This window comes from Balaenoptera acutorostrata, chromosome 1 (assembly GCF_949987535.1).
Source record: "Balaenoptera acutorostrata chromosome 1, mBalAcu1.1, whole genome shotgun sequence".
NCBI classification, from domain to species: domain Eukaryota; kingdom Metazoa; phylum Chordata; class Mammalia; order Artiodactyla; family Balaenopteridae; genus Balaenoptera; species Balaenoptera acutorostrata.
In genome coordinates this window covers 89,237,704-89,263,223 of record NC_080064.1, presented here as the reverse complement: position 1 = coordinate 89,263,223, position 25,520 = coordinate 89,237,704, and the positions used below count along the sequence as shown (strand labels likewise).

Here is a 25,520-nt window from a genome sequence, read left to right as displayed (position 1 = left end):
CTGGTTTGCTTTTTTACTCATTCATCCATGCATTCATTTATATTTATTGAGCCAAATAGTTACTGAGTTGAATAAGAGGACATGTATTTTTCCACCTCCCTCATAAAGGACCACTGAAATCCCATAGACGTCAACTGAGGGAAAACGCTTGCACATCCTATGCTGCCTGGGGAAACTACAGCTCTAACACTTATCTACCATGACAGTTTTACCATATATTGCATTACTCTCTTAAACAGGTAAACACAAGGCTGCTCTTCATTCAGGAGATAAGGTAATACCCCAAACACCCAGGATTTCTAATCATTCATCTCTGCTGAAGAATACATCATGTGTCTCTAACCCCCAATACAGAAGACTAATGTTAAAACCAACAGCTATCTAGAGACACCCAAATACAAATTTAGCTCAACCTCATGCTTGACCATCCAAATTCTATCCGTCCCGGCAATTCTATCTTTCTAAATGTGATTTCTGGCATAATAGTCAACTGAACCATAAAACTATTATGAAGTGGTTATAAAAATCACTGGCAGTCAATAAATATTTGTTGAATGAAAGACTAAATTATGAATATTTTAATAGGTGAAGCAATTGGGATTTTTTGTTTATTTTTATTTTTACATTTATTTTGCAGAGAAGCAGTAGAAGAAAAATTAAATTTAAGAAAACTAGAATCACCATCCACAAAGAGATACAAAGAGAAAGGGCTTGATTCCCTATTGTCCTAAAGCTGTCTTTCTACAGGCTCTCAAGAGTCAACTGTTAGACATTCAAAAATTTTGAGATCCCAAATCAGCATTGGAGGGAAAATTTACACCACAGAAATCAGCAAATGCTCTTTAATTACAGAGTCGGTTTACCAACACACCACTGTTTGCAACCTACGAATCTAAGAAATCACTCACAATGAAGCAACCCTGTAAATGTTAATAATGAGCAGATGAAACCAGAGATGAAAGAACATATTTACACAAAACAATAAGAAAGCATTTCTGGTAATGAAGTTGTTTGAAATGAAGAATAAATGAAAAACAGAGTCACAGTGTTCACAATGTGGAGACTACATTAAAGAATAAAAAAGAGCTATAGTAAATGGACTAAGAAATAACAGAAATGACTATGATTTACACATCTTGATTCTATGATTCTCTGTAAATTCTCCAGATAGCAAGTAGTTACGAGGTAGGCAAATATCTGCAGAGCAATGGGTTAGAAAGGATCTCAAAGGTCATCTGAGCACCTTTCCAATCACTGAACTGAATCCCATCTACACAACCAGCACAAGATCAAGAGTTTCCTAAGGACAGGGAATGTGTCCTTTATGTTGTATGCCCAGGATCTAGTACAGTGTTGGACACATTACTCTGTTGTAGCTGTTGAATGAATGAATGAATGAATAACCATTACACGGAGACCATTCAACATATGCCTGAACAACTCCAAGTGGCTGGGAACTACCGACATTTCAAAGCAAAAATTATATAAAAAATCTGTAATCATAAACTGTGTACAATCACAAAAACGTAATCTAGATCACTGCTTTCCAATGGAAATATAATGAAAGCCACAAAAGAGAGCCACATGTGTAATTTTAATTTTTTCATAACCATATTAAAATAAAAATAAATATTAATTTTAATAATATATTTTGTTTAATCCAATATATCTGAAATATTTCAGCATGTAATCAACATAATTATAAATAAGATATTTTACTTTTCTTATATTAAATCTTTGAAATCTAATGTGTATTTTATAGGCTTGTAGTCTATTTCAGTTTGGACTAAACAAATTGCAAGTGCTGAATAGTACATGTAGGTAATAGCTACTGTGCTAGACAATTCAGCCCTAATTTGTATGGATACTTGGGAATTAGACAATGTCCAAAAATACTTTACACAATTGTCCAAAGTACACCTGGTTTCCAGGCTCTGAACACATCCACGACATATATGCACCAGCTCCAGGGAAAAGAGCAAGCCAATGGTTTATATTATCTAGAGCTATAAGATAAAAATGTATTTGATAAGAATTAGTGGGGAGAACAAAGCTATTTCCCACTTACAAAAGAACAAAAATCAAATGGCTTCATGGGGCAGAGCCAAAAATTGAGCATGACCAGTACCTAACAAAAAAATAGGACACAGAATCTCCTGCTCTTCAGATTTAACATAAAGCTATACACTAATCATTTTGCTCATCTAAAGAAACAGATTTGTGAAAATTCATTTCTAAGTCATGGCTTAAAAGGTCATATAAATCAGCAAAACAGAATCTGTCTAGAACTAGCAATAACAGATACCAGAAAAACAGGCCAAGGGCTGTGCTCTGGGCCTTTTATCAACACCTGACTATCCCCCATTTAACCACAGTAATTTTGTTTTAAAGATAAAAATAATAGTAAATTATCTTTGACTCCAATATTGAAAATAAGAGCTTCATATATGAGGCATTCAACAAAATAACTATGTTCATTAACATAAATGATTGCAAACTTATTCCAAACCACCTTTATCAACTAAGGCTTGCTATCGGAAAAGTACTGTAAAGAGTACAAAAATTTGGCACTTACCCTTCTACAGAAAGTTTGGTACACTGGTCTGAAACCATAAAAAGAGGAAAAACAAAAAAAGTAATCTGAGCCAATTTTCACAACTCAAACCATTGAAGCACTGCCATGTTCCAAAAAAAAAAAAAAAAAAAAGAATAGATATAACTCACTTCCTTCTGCGTATTTAGTGGGTCCTAGAAACCTTGACAGTTGTTTCTGTCCTCAGATCCTGAATAGTGGTGCTTATTTAACACTTTAACAAGAAAACCGGATAAAGAGTCTGCTTTTCATAGTGGTCCAAGTTATTTAATATGCCCCAGCTGTTGAAAATAGATTCCACAGTTTGGACTGGATAATCTATTTTGTTCTATTTTCAAGACTCAGGAAACTGGCCCAACCTCGCTAATCAAAACTAATGCAGAGGGCTTCCCTGGTGGCGCAGTGGTTGAGAATCTGCCTGCCAATGCAGGGGACACGGGTTCGAGCCCTGGTCTGGGAGGATCCCACATGCCGCGGAGCAACAAGGCCCGTGAGACACAACTACTGAGCCTGCGCGTCTGGAGCCTGTGCTCCGCAACAAGAGAGGCCGCGATAGTGAGAGGCCCGCGCACCGCGATGAAGAGTGGCCCCCGCTCGCCGCAACTAGAGAAAGCCCTCGCACAGAAACGAAGACCCAACACAGCCGAAAATAAATAAATTAATTAATTTAAAAAAAAAAAACTAATGCAGATTCTTTCCCATCACATCAAGCATCAAAAGTAAAGGTTTATTAAAGATCCATAGAGGTAGAAATGACCCCAAAGATCAACACTGAGAAGCAGAGAGTTAGCCATCATAAAGAAAAGTTGAGAATGAAAGTCTTAAGAGAGCATAAAATAAATTTTGTTTCTACATTTTTGATACTCAGGGAAAAAACATGGTAAAGAGAACTTTCCCTTTGAAGTACCAAGTTAATGCTAAATAAACTTTAACAAAAATCACAGTATCATATTTAAACTAACAAATATCTGGTTCAACATCTTATGTAAAGAGATACATTTTATAATTGCATCTAACATCTACCAGCACATGTTTACTTTGCTTTAGAAGAAAGAAGGCAGCCTAATGCCAAGTTCTAAGTGGTTGACCCCTCTGAGCCTCTGTTAAGAGACCTGCAAGTTCTGGCATGCCCAGGTGAGATTTCGCATTAAGACTCAGCCGCATTAACACTGACTCAGCAACCGGGATATCACTAGGGGTCATCCCCAAAACACAACAAACCCATCCATGAACACAAACAGTATGGGTTCATTTTAATGACAAATGTCATTAAAGGATTGTTAGGGGGAGGTTTGTGGGTTCTCTGTTAAGGAAGGTTTTCTGGCATCGTCTGCTTTAAGAGAAAATTCGTTATTCCTGTTCACATTAGATAAAATATCATTATTTGACAAGCCATCTATTTCTAAAACTCAGGAAACCACACAAAAACATTTCCACAAATGGCAGCTTATTATTCTAATCCCAAGAGATCTATTCTGTTCCACACAGGTGTGGATCAGGAAATGTATCCTAGAGTTTCAGAAAGCTAGTTCTGCTGGATGTTAATAGAAGTGGGAGGGGGATGGGGAGGGATTTCAGGATGAAGTACTTGGGAAAATTCTGAGTTAAACAGGTTACTTTATTACTGAGAACCATTCAGAATCTTTAAAATGGGAATGTGCTCTGTAAAATCTCCAAGACGGAGAGTTCTAAACTTATTTGACTGTTGAATTTTTTTTTTTTTTTTTTTTTTTTTTTTTTGGCCAGGGTAAACCTTATAGAGCAGTAGTGCACAACCTTGGCAGCATATTGGAATCATGTAGGTAGTTTTTAAAAATCCCAACACCCAGACTTCACCCCAAGCCAATTATATCAGAATTTCTGGGAGTAGAACCTGGCATCAATATTTTTTAAAGCTTCCCAGACTTTTTTTGGCTGCGTAGGGTCTTCGTTGCTGTGCTCAGACTTTCTCTAGTTGCAGAGAGCAGGGGCTACTCTTCGTTGCGGTGCGTGGGCTTCTCATTGCGGTGGCTTCTCTTGTTGCAGAGCACAGGCTCTAAGCACACGGGCTTCAGTAGCTGTGGCACATGGGCTCAGTAGTTGTGGCTAGCGGGCTCTAGAGCACCAGCTCAGTAGTTGTGGCGCAGGGGCTTAGTTGCTCCACGGCATGAGGGATCTTCCCAGACCAGGGATTGAACCTGTGTCCCCCTGCATTGGCAGGCAGATTCTTAACCACTACGCCACCAGGCAAGTCCCCTTCCCAGACTTTTTAAAACCAAGTATGAGAACCAATGTAACTTTGGGAAACACTGACCTATAAGCCTCTTCTCCAAGCTAAAATAAAATAGCCACACAAAAATATGTTCCTGGACCTATCCAGGAAGAGACCCACCAAAAAAAATTAAAAACACTCAACTAAAAACTGGTGATGCCCTCACTCCTGTTAGAATGGGCATCATCAGAAAATCTACAAACAACAAATGCTGGAGAGGGTGTGGAGAAAAGGGAAACCTCTTGCACTGTTGGTGGGAATGTAAATTGATACAGCCACTATGGAGAACAATATGGACGTTACTTAAAAAACTAAAAATAGAATTACCATATGACCCAGCAATCCCACTACTGGGCATATACCCAGAGAAAACCGTAATTCAAAAAGACACATGCACCCGAATGTTCATTGCAGCACTATTTACAATAGCCAGGTCATGGAAGCAACCTAAATGCCCATCAACAGACGAATGGATAAAGAAGTTGTGGTACATATATACAATGGAATATTACTCAGCCATAAAAAGGAACGAAATTGAGTCATTTGTTGAGACGTGGATGGATCTAGAGACTGTCATACAGAGTGAAGTAAGTCAGAAAGAGAAAAACAAATATCGTATATTAATGCATGTATGTGGAACCTAGAAAAATGGTACAGATGAGCCAGTTTGCAGGGCAGAAGTTGAGACACAGATGTAGAGAATGGACATATGGACACCAAGGGGGGAAAACTGAGGTGAGGTGGGGATGGTGGTGTGCTGAATTGGGCGATTGGGATTGACATGTATACACTGATGTGTATAAAATTGATGCCTAATAAGAACCTGCAGTATAAGAAAACAAACAAAACAACTAATACTAAACTTTCATTGGGTTATTTGTATGGAAATATGTTAATATAAATGTTTCAGACATTACATGAAATTTCTAAAAATCTTACATTTGTATTTGTATGGAAATATGTTAATATAAATGTTTCAGACATTACATGAAATTTCTAAAAATCTTATATTTGTATTTGTATAAAAAAAAAAAAAAAAACTGGTGATGATAGGATATCCAACATTCAACCAGCTTTATTCCACTGGATATCAGCACAGCACCCTTCCTCAACCTCACCTCTGCACCTAGTCATTATTTTTTAAGTCACACTTTCTATATTTGTCTTCAAAACTGGGCCCCTAGATGTTATTTATTGTCTGTATAGTTGTATTCCCCATTTAATTTTATATGTCATAGAAAAATTGGGTTTTAGCAGATTTATGAATCATTAATACCAAAAAAGTTACCAAGCTAATACATATGGACCAATAAAAAAAGAAGTAAGCGCAAAGTGAATTTAAAAGCACAAAAAAAGATCTAAAAGCAGAGTTGTGCAATTTAGATGGGTTACCTTTTCAGTGTTCTGTGAGATTTAGAAAGTTTTCACAGACACTGTTTTATGAACACCCAAAAATGCAGATTTAAAAACCACTGCCATTGACTGCCAAGAAAATAATCTAAGAATTCCAATAAGGGTTGGTGGTCTTGTGGGACTTTAGACAGGCTGCAATTAATATGACTTTGTAGAATGACTGGTCAACAGTATAGACTATCAATTTGGTAGTACACTAACTGACAGGAAGAGAACCTAAAAAGATTCATACTGGGCTTGCCAATTCAAACTCTGGCCCCAGAACTGAAAAGCCCCTTGTTTCCTTGAAGGCCAACTGCCAAGCAAGCCTACAGTGAAGATGGATGGACTTAAATAATTAAAATAGGTGAAAAATACCCTCTTTCCCTAGCTTTGAGATAAAGTCACTGTTGATAAACGCATTGGCTATCCTTAGTACAAGTGAAAAGTACAGTTTTCGACAGAACTACTTTACCACTAAATGGAACACCCTAAAACTGACTTGCAGACAGTAACATCACAACAAATACTCCTTGAGTGTCACACCAAGCCAGAAATTCAAATGCCTCCAAAGTCTACTATACTTCATGTAATCAAGAATAGGCAGTAGGGGGTTTCCCTGGTGGCGCAGTGGTTGAGAACTTGCCTGCCAATGCAGGGGACATGGGTTTGAGCCCTGGTCTGGGAAGATCCCACATGCTGCGGAGCATCTAGGCCCGTGAGCCACAACTACTGAGCCTGCGCGTCTGGAGCTTGTGCTCCGCAACAAGAGAGGCCGCAACAGTGAGAGGCCCACGCACCACAATGAAGAGTGGCCCCTGCTTGCCACAACTAGAGAAAGTCCTCGCACAGAAACAAAGACCCAACACAGCCAAAATAAATTAAAAAATAAATAAATAAATAGCGTTCCCTTAAAAAAAAAAAAAAAAAGAACAGGCAGTAGGGACTTCTCTGGTGGCGCAGTGGTTAAGAATCCACCTTCTGGGGCTTCCCTGGTGGCGCAGTGGTTGAGAATCTGCCTGTCAATGCAGGGGACACGGGTTCGAGCCCTGGTCTGGGAAGATCCCACATGCCACGGAGCAACAAGGCCCGTGAGCCACAACTACTGAGCCTGAGCGTCTGGAGCCTGTGCTCCGCAAGAAGAGAGGCCACGATAGTGAGAGGCCCGCGCACTGCGATGAAGAGTGGCCCCCACTTGCCACAACTAGAGAAAGCCCTCGCACAGAAACGAAGACCCAACACAACCAAAAATAAATAATAAATAAATAAATTTAAAAAAAAAAAAAAAAAAAAGAATCCACCTGCCAATGCAGGGGACACGAGTTCGATCCCTGGTCCAGGAAGATCCCACATGTCACGGAGCAACTAAGCCTGTGCACCACAACTACTGAGCCTGCGCTCTAGAGCCTGTGAGCCACAACTACTGAAGCCCATGCGCCTAGAGCCCGTGCTCCGCAACAAGAGAAGCCACCACAATGAGAAGCCAGCTCACTGCAATGAAGACTAGCCCCCGCTCGCCGCAACTAGAGAAAGCCCGCGCGCAGCAACGAAGACCCAACGCAGCCAAAAATAAATTAATTAAAAACAAAATAAAATGGGAAAAAATCTTTAAAAAAAAAATAGTCAGTAAATGGGGGTCGGGGGGAGGAATTGAGTGAAGGTGGTCAAAAGGTACAAACCTCCAGTTATAAGGTAAATAAGTACTGGGGATGTAATGTACAACATGCTGACTATAGTAAACAGTGCTCTATGGGGTATTTGAATGTTGCTAAGGGAGTAGATCCTAAATGTTCTCCTCATAAGAAAAAAAATTGTAACTATATGAGGTGATAAGTGTTAACTAAACTTATTGTGGTAATCATTTCACAATATATGAATGTCAAGTCATTGTGCTGTACACCTTAAATTTATACAGTGTTGTATATCAATTACATCTCAATAAAACTGAAATAAAAAAAAGAATAAGCAGTAAATCTACCCAAATCTTTTTTTTTTAATTTGCTTCATCTTTAGTGAATTTTTAACTAGGTTAATAGAAAACTATTAATTTAAAATATTTAAGATAAATCCAAATAGAAAAACTCAATTAGACAGTACTTGTGGTTATAGTAATACACTGCAAACATCATATTATATAGTATCCTACCTAACCTACCATTATAAAAAACAACCTATGCCACACAAATGAAAACGTACAGCACCTAAAGCCAGTACCTGGATTGTTATTCTCCATTTTCATCTTAATGTGAAAGGCATTCATGATGCCTACCCTTAATAGCTCCTCCAATCTCCAGTTCCAGTGTTAAATCTCCTTCCTCCTGGAGCAGGTACCTAGTTGTCCTAATAATCTTTAGATCCGTAAGTCTAACATAGTGACTGGCACAGAAAAGCAATAAATTAATTAACTTATGTATTCCCTGGCACACAAATAAGGAAAGAGCCCAATCCCAGCCCTTGAGAGAAGAGTCAGCCATATTTGGTGCAGAGTCAGCCATGCAAACAAATAATTACAATATAAGACATTTGTTTTAATGGTGTATGTAGCAAATGTAATGGGGCATGAACAAAATGCAATAGGAAATTATAGGCACAAGACATGCCAACCCTCTCTAGAAAAATGAGCAAAGGTGCTACAGAAGAGACTGCTCCAATAAATGTTAGTTAAATCAATAAATCTTGAAGAACAGCATTATTTAAATTAAAACCTTAAAACACTTTTATTAGAAAGACTAAAACTCTATAGCACAAATGGTAACATAGGCATTTCAGTAAAGAGGGCAGGTAAAGATACCAACCACATGTCAACAAGCCTTCAAAACTGTCCTCATTTTTCTTAATTTTTAGACAATAAAAACAATCACATTTAAATAGAAGTTCCTTTGAGGCTTCCTGTTTTATAAATAAAAGTATTAATGCAGAAGTGGGATAAAAAAATCTAGACAATGAAGATAAAGATGTAATTTAACAATAAGTGGGGTGGAAAATCTAGTGGATGATAGAATCCAGATTATCAAAGGAAGGCAAAGGCAATGATGACTGACTAGAACTAGTATGAAGATGATTCTTGATAATACTGCATTAGCCTTAGTTGAATCTGGGCAGTAGACTAAAATCAACTCACATCTTATCTCAGCATTAGGAAAAAAATTGTTTCTGAGCAAAATTCCAGAAAACTAGTAGTATTCTATCAACTAAATTTTCCACTGAATTATGAATGCACACTGTGTGGTATTTTCTGCTTCAAATGTATGATTTATGAAGAGTCTTGATTTAGAAATGCAACTTAATGTAAATACATTAAGTTGTACACCAACTCTTGGTGCCACATTATCAGAAAAATACAGTTTAGTTATATTCAAGGTCAAACTTTTAGTTGGAAATAGGTGCCTAAACTAAGGGGAAAAAAATGTCACATGTCTGTGTTAAGCATTCTTTTATTCAGGTAAACAAATAACTAAAACTCTCTCTGTCTAACAACACTACAATATTCTCCAGAGTATTTTCTCAGTTTCTTTCTTCTAAAATACATTTGAGACCATGTGACTTAAAAAGCTACAGTTAAAAAGATAGGAAATGACCTAAATGTCTACCTGTCAGAGACCAATTAAATGCATTCTTGTACATTATACAGCAGTAAGACAAAATGAGGAAGGAAGCTCTCTATTTACTGATGTGAAAAGATATATCCAAGATGAGTTAAGTGAAAAAAAATCAAGATGCAGAATAGTACATACAGTATGTTACATTTTGGGATAAAATGAGGAAAATAAGACTGTACATCTTTATTTGCTTATATATGCATAAAGAAACTCTAGAAAGATATAGAATAAACTAATACCAGAAGTTATTTGGAAAGGACTGGACAGATAAGAATCAAGGGTGGGAGAGAGAGTTTTCACTGTAAACTATATATATTTTAAAATATTTGAACCATGTTAATGTATTTATATTTTCAAATATTTAAATAAAAACAATTTGGAAAAATAAGCTACAATTATAACAATTATGATTTAATTCTAAGTTAAGTAGTAATAATTTTCTTACTATCTTTTCTTCCATTCTAATCTTATCAATTATTCAAAGATTCTAGTTCTCAGGAAACAAATTAATTACCTATCACATATAAGCTAAAATATAATTATGCTTAAAGGAAGAATTCATTCTTTCCTTCTCCTTCTCCAGTATCTTCATCTAAATTCACAGTTAAGGATAGCAAGGCTCATCTGGCTTGTGAAACAAATACATCTCCCATGACTTCTGAGTAGATACTATCACAAGCATAAAAATTAATATATATTTTCCACTTAAAATGTCTGAATAACCACAATGTCCACTGAGTCTATTGACAGGAATTACAATTTTACAAATGTTACAGCATTACAATTCCCAGGTGCATGTGTTGTTTTCAAAATAACAACAAAAAATTGTAAATATTTTTCTGATTTAAAAAACAAATTTAATGAGGCCTCACTGTCTCAAGGAAAAGTACACCTATGATCCCTTCACAGTTGCTGGCCCTTCTCTCACCACGGATCCTATGGCTCCTACCACAGAGGATGTTGGAAATTGCCTCAGACACAGTCCCTTCCAGGGCTTTCCAATAGGGTACACAGATGCCTAAGTTTTCCTCCTCTACCTGCGAAACCCTTTAAAAGTTTAGTTTAAATGAGTCTGATACTTTCTCGCATTTCTGTCAGAATCTTTTCTTCTATTTTTATAAAACCCAACTTTTTAACAATTAATTACGTGCCTATAGAGCTACCTGCCCCTACTAGAATGTGTGATCATTAGAAATACTTCCTATTCATATTTATATCCTTGTGGATAATCCTTATTTCTTATTAATAATAGTAATAGTACTAACAACAACAAGAAAAACAAAAACCAGCTACTGCACCAGGCACAGTGATACATGCATTACCTCATTTAATCCTCAGGATAGCTCTGAAGCCCTTGTACAGAAAAGGAAACTGAAGCTCAGAGAGCATAAGTAATTTGCCCAAGTTACATATACTTACTTATTACATATAGAAAAGAGCAGAATGAACCTTCGAACCCAGGCAGTGTCTCTGCCTCCAAATCATGCACTCTTAACCACTTTGCTTAGAATTTAGGAAGTGATTAATATTATCATTATTACTGCAATGAACTGAAAGTCTGTGTCCCCCCAAAAGTCATATGTTGAAAGCCTAATCCCCAATGGGATGGTATTAGGAGGTGGGACCTTGGGAAGTAGTTAGGTCATGAGGGTAGAGCCCTCATGAATGGGATTAGTGCCCTTATAAGAGGTACCCCAGAGAGTTTTTCTGCCCTCTTTCCACTATGTGAGGACACAGCGAGAAGTAAGCAGTCTACAGCCCTGAAGAGAGCCCTCACCAGAACTTGACCATGCTGGCACCTGATCAGCCTGCAGAACTGTGAGAAACAAATTTCTGTTGTTTACAACCCACCCAGTCTATGGTACTTTGTTATAACAGCCCAAATTAGCTAAAACAATTACCCTTTTCTAAAAAATAGAATTGTACAAAGAGCTTTCAAACTATAGAAGCCATTAGAAGTGGGAGCAAAAAAGCTTTGTCTTCACCATGAAAACTCTCTTCTCCATAATCTGTAACCTTTTATCTGTCCTTCAATGGCTAATTAGCTCATCCTCTAGGTTGCTTGAGGATATCTTCCTCTCACTGTCCCAATTCCAGTACTTTACCCCTTGCTTTCATTGAGAAGATCAAGCATACTAGCTGCTGTTATCCCGATTCCTCCTCCTCACCTGACACCCACCCTGGGCCTAATAACTCTCCCTCTTGTGGTCTGAGAAACAGATGTGGGAATCCTTTGGATCTTAGGGGATTTAGTCTTAATTTATTCATTAAAACAAATATTTACAAAAAGCACTTGTAAGTGTCAGGCACTGGGACCTGCCCTCTGTGAGTTTACAGGAGAGTAATGAAGACAAAGAGGCCTCCTCAATCTTTCCTGTTCCTTTCTTTCATTATTGTTGGTAATTTTGATATTAGTAACAATAATAAGCAATCCATATGCTCGTAGATTTGGACACACAAATAAACAAAAAGGCAAAAATAATAGAATCATTCACAATTTTATCAGAGATGCCTGTTGTGGAAGTTCTTCTGAAGTAGAAGTAGTACATTTCCTTCTACTCTTTAAATAAGCTCAAGTTTACATGAAATTTTTAAAATATCTTCTTCAGGTGATACTTAAAAAACATTCTTTTCCAGCACTGTAATGAGAGACAGCCTTCCTCAGGATGGAAGCTAGATTTGTCTGCTAAACAGGTGATTTAGGGTCCCCACTAAATATGTACTTCTGGGAAGGTGCTTTGAGGCTCTTATTCTATATTCCCAGCCCCTGACATTTGGTCAGAGCTCCATCAATGCTCACAAAATGAAAGAATTTATGGATGAATCAGTGATGTAGATTATTGAAATCTAACAAATCTTGACATGGTTATTAGGTCATAAATCAGGCACTGTTTGTGCTTAAACTGTCAAGGTATAGAAAGAATTCAAGGAAAAAATTAATTCCTAAAAAGGGAAAGCTATTTTATTCTTACTAGATGGGGGAGGGGGTCTCTACAAAAATAAAACAATAAAAACTACTGTCTCGTTTCATTCCATGTAATATCATGGTCACACTCTTCATACAATTAAAAAACACAATTCTCTAATTCTAAAGTAGCGAGCTGTCTAGCAAAGTTGCCGTAGCTCAAGTCTCACAAGCAGTTATACCTGAATGGAAGATAGGGGGGATTTGAGCCAGATAGGAGTGCTCTGTAGGCTTCTTCTGGTGTCTTCTTTAAATAGATTACCTAAGACAAATAAATAGCAACATTTAGAACACCACCAAAGAATGACACAAAACTAACTTAATTACTCACCAAATTTGCATTTCCCTTCCTCCACTTTGAAAGTGGCAACTGTCATGATGATAATGTTGATCTTTAGACAGCAAGCAAGCTGCCAAAATTTCCTTTTCAGCTTGAAGCGGAACAACAGCCTTTGGCTTAAGGATGAGTAAGAGCTTAAAGACACAGGGCAAATCCATAAAGGGGCCATCCAGGGCTGTTTACAAGGCACACTGAACAGATACAATGGCAAGGTTTTCCCTTTTGGGAGCAGAATAATTGTACCTCCATTATTGAACTGTGTGTTCACCAAAGACCAATACAGACTTCCCTGTCCTTCGTAGAAGATCTGCTGTGAGGTAATTTAGTTCCTGGTGAATTCTGAAAGACATCTCAGGGCACAATACCCTTGGGAGATCTACAGGGTTCTCTGTCTGCTCTGAGGAAAGCGCATGTTGCTCTCTAAACAATGAATAAAATCACAACGAAATGGGGGGAAGTGCATGCAGGTAAGAGCGCTGGAAAACATATTGGCTCGGCTCTTGGTGTCAAGGATACTTAAACCCCTCCAGTCCAGCATGATAAACTAATCTTAAATAAAGAAACAAACAAAAAAGAGCTCTTAAAACTAGTAAACAACTTCCATTTAATCAACTTATTGACTATATACTCGGTGCTAGGCACTGTGTCAGGTACTGGCACCTCTCTTAAAAGAATTTACATTTGTGGGGCAAAACAAAATAATTAACAAAAATAAATACAGTCTGAGATAAGCGCTGAAAAGGAAATAAGCAGAGTATTGGAAAGAGAGTAGACTTACTAAATACCTTGACGTGGTCAGGGAGGGGTCTCTTGGAGATATTCAGGAGGAGAGCCATGGGAACAGCTAAGGGAAAGGAGGAACAACAAGGGCCAGGGTCCTTGAGGGGGAAAGAGCTTGGTGAGTTGGACAGAGGAGATGAGTGCGGCTAGAGCAGGCGGGGAAGGGAAAGCCAGGTAGTGTTCAGACTGTGAAGAGCACTGCAAACCACGAGGAGAGGTTGGTTTTATTCTAAGAGCAATTTAATATTTTAATTCTCAGACAGGAGCACTGATCATTTTCCTCTATAGTCTGAATCAACTTTCATCCCTAAAATCCTCTCTACCTAGAATGAATGACATTATTTCCTTAATATGTTCCAACATCAAAACCCTATGCATTAGTACATATAGTAATATTACATATAATTTTATATATTTATATAAATAAATACATACAATAATATATATGTATATATACATACATGCATATATATATTTATAAGCTTGTAAAGACAAGAGAGAAATAATTTTTGAAATGGTTGACTAGGCACTGTAGACTAAAATGGTTTTCCACAAACATCAGTCATTCCTATGGATATACAGATATCAAAAAAAAAACAAAACAAAAAACAACCCTATGCATTTCAATAAGAATGACAGAGTCCCAGTTCTTAAAAAGTAGGGTTTTCTTCTCTACTTACAAAGTTTCTTTGAGCTTTACGCTGTTCCACTAGCAATATATTACATGTACTTAATTATTAATAATTTCAGGACTAGAAAACACTTCAGTTCTCTAAAGAAAGAAAGCTAAAATAAATACATAAAAAGATACTTCTAACTTTATTAAGAAAGCTCCATATTCTTGTGACAAGTAAACAAGAAGGTCTGATAAAGCACACACCAAACAAAGCAAATTGAATATGAAACAAAAACAGCACAGAAAATGAAACCACAGTAAAAGAATGATCGAGACATGAGACACAGATTCCACAAACGGAGAACCACACCTCAAGCTGCAGCTCAAATAATTACAAAAATTCACTTAAACCAACCCTAGCTTTAAAGACCATTTTCAGTAACCAATATTAAAACAGGACTTTGTTGTTCCCTAACGAGTAGGTTATATAATATACTCAACAGAGTTGGTTATGATGCAGTGATTTTTCAAACCTAAAGATGCAGCAGTATTTGCAAGCTGACTGCGCCTGCTAAAAGGGAAAGCTGCTTGTAGAAAGCTCCTGTGTTTGGATTAGATAATTAAAGCTTATACAACCACCTTTGAAAAGCAAAAATACATTTCCCTTTTCAGGAGAATTACATTAATTCTCTTTAATTCTAAGACAATCATTCTACAGGAGGGACACAACAGCCCACATGAAAGACCTCTTTAGACTGGATACCCCACTGAGTTTTGCTACTCATCTTACCTGCATGACTTAGCACACATGACCCATGTTCTCACACTGTAAGATGAGAGTCTTTGTTTTTATTTTTATCCCAATGCTAAATTATTAATAAGTGCAAAGTGAAACCCAACTGAGGCCATCTAAATTCCAGGAAGATTCCAGGGGCAGGTAAATACAATGCCCTTTAACAACCTGATGATAGGTACATGGGGGGGTGGTGAAATGTTCTAATAAAGGAGTGTATTACTGAATGCATGCACATTGGGGTCATTAAAATACCAAATTCCATTTCTCCAGGAGAAAAAATGTCATGGATTCTTATGCCAGGTCTTCTTAGATATGTTTCCTATTAAAAAGAGACAGAGAGACAGACTAGGCCTGATCAGAGGTTGGAAATAAAACAACATTAAGCCTTTGCTGTTGAGGAAACTAAAGCTCAGAAAGGTAAGGAACTTCCCAAACTCGCATTGCTGCTCTGTGATGCAGTTAGAATCCGAACACAGATCTGACACCAAAGCCCACAGTAATTCCATACATCATATCTGCTTAAAAATATAGATGCAGGCAATGGAAGCAGAATCTGGAACACCAACAACAACAAAAAGATTCTTACTTTTCCAATTTCTAAATGCCATTACACTTGACTTTTAAAATTAGGTGACTTCAGGGCATCCCTGGTGGCGCAGTGGTTAAGAATCCACCTGCCACCAAGACCTCATGTGCAGCTTCTTTGCCTGGTTTTCAGACCACAGCCTTCCAGAGTCTGACAGGATTGCTGAGATTATCAAAGAGGACCTCTGGCCAACTCCACTGCAATACTACCTATGGGATGAAGGAGCCCATAGGGCTAGACTTCTCCAGACAAGGGAGCCAGCGGAGATACCCAGGCCCTTTGGCTTCCAATCTGGTTAACCTTTGCTCTTGGAAATACTCCCACACAGGTCCCCTACCACCTCCTGCCGGACCTAGGCCTTAGCAACTGCAAGGGTGTGCCTTTGGCTGATTTTGTGCTCACCTTTCTGCACCTTCCCTCCACTGGACATTCAGCTCTCCCAGCTTTCAAGATTGAGACCGTCGTGGCTATGCTGCTCCACTTCCCCGTGGCGTGCTGTTGTGCATTAACATCACATGCTGCGTGGCGGTAGTTCACACTCTTCTAAGCCAAATAGATGATGCTACAGATGGCACTGCCTTTGTCTGCACCGCTTGGACCCTGTTTGTTCCCAAGGCTTCTGGTCTAGTTACTACCATCTGGATTTCCAGCTATTTTTAAGAGCCCGTTTTACTCATTCTGCTCCGCACATGGCGTGTGGACAATTGCTGGGCATTAATAAAGTCAAGAGGGAGAAGCAAAAAAAAAAAAAAAAAAAAAAAAAAAAAGAATCCACCTGCCAATGCACGGGACACGGGTTCGATCCCTGGTCTGGGAAGATCCCACATGCCACGGAGCAACTAAGCCCGTGTGCCACAACTACTGAGCCTGTGCTCTAGAGCCACAACTACTGAGCCGCGTGCCACAACTACCAAAGCCCATGCACCTAGAGCCCATGGTCCACAACAAAAGAAGCCACCGCAATGAGCAACGAAGAGTAGCCCCCGCTCACCACAACTAGAGAAAGCCCGTGCTCAGCAATGAAGACCAACACAGCCAAAAATTTTTTTTAAATAAATTTATAAAAAAAAAAATAGGTGACTTCAGGGGAATTCCCTGGCAGTCCATGGGTTCCCTGTGACCCGTGTTCAATCCCTGGTTGGGGAACTAAGATCCCACAAACCGCATGGCACGGTCAAAAATATAAATAAATAAAATAAAATTAGGTGACTTCAAACTGTTAACAGTAGTTGTGCCTAAGGAATAGGGCTGAGGGAAGATTAGTGGAAGAAGAAAGAACTTCTACTTTATATTTTCTACTATCTCCACATTTCTTGTATTTTGTAGTAAGGTGTATTAATTTGTTTTTAAATGTGGAGTAACTAAATCAGTTATGAAATGTTAAATGTGTACTATTTCTAAAAATAAAATCTATATTTAACTATTACTCAAAGATTTGTTCCCAGATATTCTAATATTTCTAAAAATACTTTCTGGATAAAAGTAACTTCAAAGTCTCTTCTAAATATCCTGATTTTCCTTTTCTGCTTCTCAGGGAAAAAATAATATGCTGTCTACTCTTCTCACTAAATATTAGCATATATGAACCCAAACCAGAAGAATCTTCCCCAACTTTTGATTGATACCATTTAACAAAAGCCCTTTGCATAGTGCTTGGTTTGCCATGCCAATTTATCCTTGAAATTAGTGAGTATATGTATGACTTTTATAAAATTGCCCTACTCTTTGCCAGGAAGTCCTATAAACCTTCTCAATAGAACAGCATTTGACATATATGTTCTTACTTTTAACTAAGTAAGAGTCAACCAATTAAAGTGACTATGAGGTTTTTATTTAACAATTAATTAAAATTACAGTACTACAACCTAGTATAACATATTATTTACAAATAAGCCAATGTTTCCCAAACTTCAATTAATCATGCATCAACTTTCTCAACTTCTGCCACCACACGTAGTACCATGTATTACCATTTCTCTTTAAAGAGACATACCCTTTTAACTTAAATCAATGTATTCTAAAGTGGTTTATATCATTGCTATAAATGGAAAACCAGTATCACTTGCCACAGAGTCTACACATAAATGAATTTTAAAATACATAACTCTTAAAACTGTAAAATGTTTGTGAAGATTAATTGCACATACAAGTGTGGGTTCATTTCTGGGCTCTCTATTCTATTCTGTTGATCTATGTGTCTGTTTTTGTACCAGTACCATACTGCTTTTATGACTGTAGCTTTGTAGTACAGTTTGAAATCAGGGAGCATGATACCTCTAGCTCTTCTTTCTCAAGATTGTTTTGGTTATTCGAAGTCTTTGTGTTTCCATACACAGTTAAGCATTATTTGTTCTAGTTCTGTGAAAAATGCCATTGGGCAATTAATCTACAACAAAGGAGGTAAGAATATACAATGTGGGAAAGACAGCCTCTTCAATAAATGGTGTTGGAAAAACTGGACAGCTACATGCATAAGAATCAAACTGGACTACTCTCTCACACTATGCACAAAAATAAATTCAAAATGGATTAAAGACTTAAATATAAGACTGAAACCATAAAACTTCTGGAAGAAAACATAGGCAGTACTCTCTTTGACAACAGTCTCAATAATATTTTTCTGGATATGTCTCTTCAGGCAAGGGAAACAAAAGCAAAAATAAAGGGGACTATATCAAACTAAGAAGCTTTGCACAGTGAAGGAAACTATCAGAAAAACAAAAAGAACACCTACTGAATGGGAGAAGATATTTGTAAATGATATATCTGATGAGGGGTTAATATCCAAAATACACAAAGAACTCATACAACTCAACATCAAAAAAATAAACAACCCAATTAAAAAACGGGCAGAGGATCTGAATAGACTATTTTCCAAAGAAGACATACAGATGACCAACAGCCACATGAAAAGATGCCCAACATCACTAACCAACAGGGAAATGCAAATCAAAACCCCAATGTGATATCACCTCACACCTGTCAGAATGGCTATTATCAAAAAAGACAACAAACAGCAAATGAAGAAAACAAAACCCTTCTGCACTGCACTGGGAATGTAAATTGGTATAGCTGCTATGGAAAACAGTAGGGAGATTCCTCAAAAAGTTAAAAATAAAACTACCATAGGATCCAGAAATTCCACCCCTGGGTATTTATTCAAAGAAAACAAAAACACTAATTTGAAAAGATATATGCCCCCCTATATTTGTTGCAGCATTATTTACAAAAATAGCCAAGATATGCAAGCAACCCAAGTGCCCATCAATAGATGAATAGATAAAGAAGATGTAATACACAATGGAATATTACTCAGCCATAAAAAAGAATGAAATCTTGCCATTTGCAACAACATGGATGGACCTAGAGAGTATTATGCTAAGTGAAATAGACAGAGAAAGACATATACTGTATGATTTTACTTATATGTGAAATCTAAAAAACAAAACAAATGAACAAACATAAAACAGAGTGGTTGCCAGAGGTGAGGGAGGTGAGGGGAGGAAAGAAATAGGTAAGGGAGATGAAGAGGTACAAACTTCCAGATGCAAAATAAATACGCCATGGGTATGAAATGCACCATGTGGGGAATATAGTCAATAACTATACAGTATCTTTGAATGGTGACATATCACAACTAGACTATTACCATGTTGATAATTTTGAAATGTACAGAAATACCAAATCACTATGTTGTGTAACAGGAACTAACGTAGTATTGTAGGTATTATACCTCAAAAACAAACAGATAGGGCTTCCCTGGTGGCGCAGTGGTTGAGAGTCTGCCTGCCGATGCAGGGGACACGGGTTCGAGCCCTGGTCTGGGAAGATCCCACATGCCACGGAGCAACTAGGCCCGTGAGCCACAACTACTGAGCCTGCGCATCTGGAGCCTGTGCTCCGCAAAAAGAAAGGCCGCAACAGTGAGAGGCCCGCGCACCGCGATGAAGAGTGGCCCCCACTCGCCACAACTGGAGAAAGCCCTCGCACAGAAGCGAAGACCCAACACAGCCAAAAATAAATAAATAAATTTATATTTTAAAAAAAAACAGATAAACTCATAGAAAGAGAGATCAGATTTGTGGTTACCAGACGTAGGGGCTTACAGGAGGGGGAATTAGATGAAGGTGGTCAAAAGGTACAAACTTCCAGTTATAAGATAAATAAGTACTAGGGATGTAATGCACAACATGATAAATATAATTAGCACTGTTGTATGTTATATATGAAAGTTGTTAAGAGTGTAAATCCTAAGAATTCTCATCATAAAAAAATTCTGTTTCTTTAACTTTGTATCTATATGAAATGATGGATGTTCACTAAACCTATAGTGATAATATTTCATGATGTATGTAACTCAAATCATTATGTTACACACCTTAAACTTATACAATGCTGTAGGTCAATTGTTAAACTTATACAATGCTGTATGTCAATTGTATCTCAATAAAAGTGGAAGAAAAAGTAAAATAAAATAAAATAAAATGTTTGTGCACACCACACATTGAGAAACAATGTAACAAATATAAAGTTTGGACCAATTTTACAGAACAGCAGACCAACCTGGTAAATTAAAATCCTCTTAGAATTAATCTGCAAATACTTCTAAATCATTTCTTTAAACTAAATCCTATGGTCATTAAATCCTTAAAGCCTGTCAAAAAATAATATATGTGTATTTCAGAAGCAGTTTGAAATTTACAACTATATTTCTCTACTTAGATAATTTAATCTGTCTGATACACAAGGGATGATTCTTTAAACAACACATGGTTTAATATAGAAGTCTAAACCAGACTCTGAGTCATGAATTTGCTAATGGTCTTTCCCTGGGGACATTTGCCTCAGATCTTACTATGTTTTTAGCTTTGTTTTTAGGTGTTATTATTTCCCACAAAAAGCCTGATGGCAAAGCCAACACACACCCGTAATATATTTAAAAATGAAGCCTGAGCCCCTATGTCAATTATATTTATATTTTGTGATCTGGAAAGTAAAAATACTCTTGAAGATTCTATTTGGCCATCTGAGAGAGTATTCTTCAATTTTGGCTTTTGATTTCCTGTTATTTAATATTTTACTTGTTTATGAAAGAGGTAACAAATGCTGAGAACAGCCTTCCCCAGTCAGGTACTGCCATAGGAACACTGACATGATAGCTATGAAATCAGCATTACCAACCACTTCTGAGTCAATTAAATCTCTTCAAAATAGAAGTTTCCAGAAAACAGATGTTATAACTTGAAAATAGTCTAGAAGCACTAAAATTTGCTGAATATAGAAGAATCTATACCAAAGATACACCAAAAAAGGAGAGACTTTCTTTAAAGGTTTCAGAAAACTAGGCTTAGCATACACAGAGCACTAAATGCAGACATTACAAAGATGCCCCTAAGACATGTGCTTTGGGTTCTAGCCCACTAATTAGCAGTCATCTTTGGACCCCTTTCTCCAGCCCCCATATAACTTAAAATTATCACACTTGCGAGACAGCAATTGAGGATAGGGATGGGCAGAGGTTTAAAGAAAAGAAAATGTTCTTTCCCTGGTGAAGCTAACCAGTCTAGAACACTCGCTCGGTATGAAACCACTGCTCCCTAATCGGCTTCTCCCAACATCCCCCTTTCCTATCAGGTTCCTCCCCATCACCCAGACAAAATCTCGCAAGTCGTCTTTAACTCTGGCCTCTCTGCTTCACTCTATCTACCCTCATCAAATCAATACACAGACTGATTCTTTCTCCACAGTCTCTTTCAATTATGGCGTGGAACCAGGTTTGGGGGACTGAAACATACCATTTAGAGAAAGAAGCAAAGGATACAAATAGCTTTTCAAATTTTACAAAACCACCACTAGGATTCTGAGCATGTGAGGGGCCCTGAATTTTTAAGTTTCATTAGTTCTCCAGCAGATATGCACTTGACCTTTTTTTTCATGACTATCATCATCACCTTTTCTCAAGCCCTATCACCACATGCTAAGACTCACACCATTTCTCTCAGCCTCCATTTCCTGCCTACTCCAGGAATTCTAGAGCAGGGCTCTGAGAGACTCAATCCTGCTCTAAAAGCCCAGCCAGATTGCCAACTCTTCACCAAGATAAGGTCCTAATCCACCTTTCCAGGTGAATTTGTCATTGTTTCTTGAAAGAACTTCATCCACTAGCCTGGACTCCTCACCATTCCCTAATCATAGGTGATACTTTCTAGCACCTGAGGTTTCTTGGAATCCTCTCCACACCCTCTCTGCCTATTAAAATTCTTCCTATTTCATTTGAGACCTAACTCAAATACCACCTCCATGATGTCTTTCTTCTTTAGTTCAGAAACCCTTCCCCTTACCTTTAGGCTTGACCATAAGAGTGATAGTGACCATGATAATGATGATAATAATAAAAGCAAAAAGTTATATAGTATATACTATGTGCCAGGTACTATTCTAAGCGCTTTACATAATTTGGCTCATTAATCCCCACAATCACAATATCCATTTTATGTGTGAAATGCAGAGAACCCGTCGCCTCAAGGCCACAAAGCTAGGGTGCAGTGGAGTCAGGCAGTCTGGCTCCCACAGGCCCTCCAGCCCACTTCCTGAAGGGCCCCTCACAACTCTGTTGCAATTATTTTCCTTTATGCTAAAGTAGGAAGCTCCTTAAGTGCAGTAACCAAGTGCTCCATACTTCTATAAGCCTTACAAAGCCTCGTTTGTAGATGCTCAGTAAATACGTATATGTTTAGTGAATGACTACATTAACCTGGTCAGATACAACGAGTGCACCTGCCCTAGAGGGTTAATTCAGCTCATTTAATAATTAGTGAATGAGATTTTTTGAATGTGTCACTACAACTTTAGTGGTAATGCCCAGAGGACCTAGTGAAATTAACTTTCTGATCCCAGTTATATGAAAGCATCAAACTAGGTACTTAGAGACAATACTTCAATGGTGTGCTAAAAGAGAAAGTAAGAAAGAAACTGATTTCAAACATAGGGGCACAAGATCAAATTATCTGTATAAGCTTACAGAAAGTGTTTCGAGAGCCAAGGCAGGCTACCTGACCCAGACGTTCACTCTCCCACTTCCCCGTGTCTGTTCTGAAGCAACACTCGGCCACTCCAAAACGTGATAGAAGGCAGGAAGCAAGAAGTGGAACAGAACACAGTCACCAAAGACCAGCATGTATTTACTTAATGCTTACAATCTGCGTAGGAACCTGCACACATACAAGGACACAAGGAAAAGTCTGCAACGTCATGATGGTACTTAAAGCTATTGAGATCAAGGGGTCTAAAGGGGGCTGCGGAATGGTCCACAAAGGGACCAGACTCCACCTGAGTCTTCCTTGCATCGTGGTAGCATTTAGATGGCCTCCTGCTCCTCTTCACTGGCACCACAGCCCTCAGTCACTTTGGCAGGGCAGCCTTCTTTGGCCACTTGATGAGATCAGGCCCCTGCCTTATGTTCTCAAAGCTCCCTGCCCTTCTCCTTCGAACTCTTACCCTTGTTTGTCATCACACGTTTCTGTGGTTATTTTAGTCTATCTCCCTGGCTAGGCTTGTAACTCTGAGAGCAGGATTTCTATCTCTTCTGTATCTACAAGACTCACCACTGTGCCTGGCACACAGCACACACTCAAAAAATGTTTGACGGCTGCAGGAACAAACAGTGGAGAGAAAGAGAGCCTTTTATGTGAGAACAAGCATGACATGGTCACAGGATACTGATCACCTATCTAGAGAGTAGGTGACAGTGCGTAGCGGTTAGGCACCCCAAGTCCACAGCCAAACTGCCATGCTCTTCACTTATGAGCTGTATTACTGTGCTTCCATTTTCTTACCTATGAAGTGGGGATAATACTGTAATTGCCTCATTAGGCTGCTTGTTGGGAAGATTAAGTGAATTAATAATGTATGTAAAGTGCTCAGAATTGTACCTGACACATGGCTCTTCTATAGCAAGGGACCATAGGAAAAAGATAAACTTGGATCCCAAAATATTTTTTTCTTCTCCTTTTCACCACCTGTATCCATGTGAATCAGGATCCACAACTGCTATTACTTCTGACACCTTAGCCCTAAAGCCTGCCTATACATATAAACATCAAAACATGAGGATGTAAACATCCCTCATGATTGCTATATACCAAGGTGCAACATACAGACCATGATTTAGTTCAACCCTCTCATTTTAACATACAGATATCGATCCTACTCTCAGTTTTGCCTGTTCAAAGGGTCTCCTGAGTCTCCTGGTGCCTTAGTATCAACAACCACAAAATAAATGCACTGGTTCCTGTTTTATCAACCCATTGTCAAAATATCAGAAGATCGCTGATGTGGCCCACATCTCTCTCTAACAAAGTAACCAGAAGAGAGTTGATGTTGTACTCATTTTTCCTTATGTGAACTTCTCACGAACAAAAGAATAAGATTACCAGGTTGGGTTTGTTTTTAGGAGAGGAGAGCAATTACCAGTTATCTACAAAACATAAACCACAGAAGTCCATGGAATGAACATCTATAAAAACACATGATGAGGTGAGAAACTCTGCAAAGAGCTGAAACAAAACTTTTAAAGTCTCTTCCTTGCCTCCCAAGACTTGGTTCTCAGACTTCTTAAGTGTCAGGGCACTTAATTTATAAACTGCTTTTTCCTGAAGACAGCATTAAATCTTAATTGTCATACACAAGCACAAATAAAATGCTTAATTTTTTATTTTTAGCAACATTTTTCTTCTTTATCATTTCCTCCCATTATAACCAGAGACTGAGAAAACAATATCTGCATTCAACTTTAAAATAAAATTTTAAAATAGGAAAAAGGCAAACATTTCCCAAACGCACAGCTGATTCTACTTTTGTTCTAACTGCTTACAGAAATAAAAATATTCAGTGTTAAACAATCACGAATTAGATAGGTAAGACTAATTACAAACCAGAAATGCAACTGTATAGTTAAAACAACTTGCATTATTCAGTCTATTTTAAGTTTATTCTACTGGTCTAATTAAAACAGAACAAGAATGAATGCATCTTGAGTCTTTGAACACATTGTTAAAGAAAGTCATTCTTCCTGTTCTTCAAGTTTTGAGTCTATTATAAACCACAGATTACAAGGCCTGCAGAGTGTAAGACAATGCATCTGCTTAAAAAATATGGAGGCAACACTAATCATAGAAGAAAGGCAGAACCTCCTCATGTTAGGTCTCTATCTCCATCACATATTTCTGCCCCAAAAATACTTAAAAATCATCTGGCATCCTCTTCAGAACAAGGTCTAGAAATGACTGTGCTTTTTGGTTAAGGTGATGTCTGCTCTGTAATACTCTCATGTGTTGTCGCTTCACATTTGAATTTGAATTTGAATTTGGGATTTGATATTCAGTGAGTAGGCAGCAGACTTTTCTATTTATGTGAGAATTAGTTTAAAATAGAAATCCTCTCTCCATCACTCTCATGGGTGTAATTAGAGTGAAACCACTGGGAGCTCTTTGATGGGTAATTTAGGAAAATTGCAGACAACATCAGCCATGTGTATCTTTCCATCTAATTTGACGGGAAACAGAACTTTCATAATCAGCCTGAAAAGATGTCTTTCCAGAACT

At 37.9% G+C, this 25,520-nt stretch overlaps 1 protein-coding gene across 3 annotated transcripts in view; it reads right to left on the bottom strand.

Moving 5' to 3' along the window:
• The window catches only part of CDC14A (cell division cycle 14A), a 179,173-nt gene that overhangs the window by 104,696 nt on the left and 48,957 nt on the right, over nucleotides 1–25,520 (bottom strand). For all 3 annotated transcript variants that reach the window (XM_028163371.2, XM_028163370.2, XM_057530740.1), the window contains one exon: nucleotides 12,983–13,062. In XM_028163371.2, coding sequence (XP_028019172.1) covers nucleotides 12,983–13,062 — 80 coding nt within the window. The remainder of the gene's footprint in view (nucleotides 1–12,982; nucleotides 13,063–25,520) is intronic.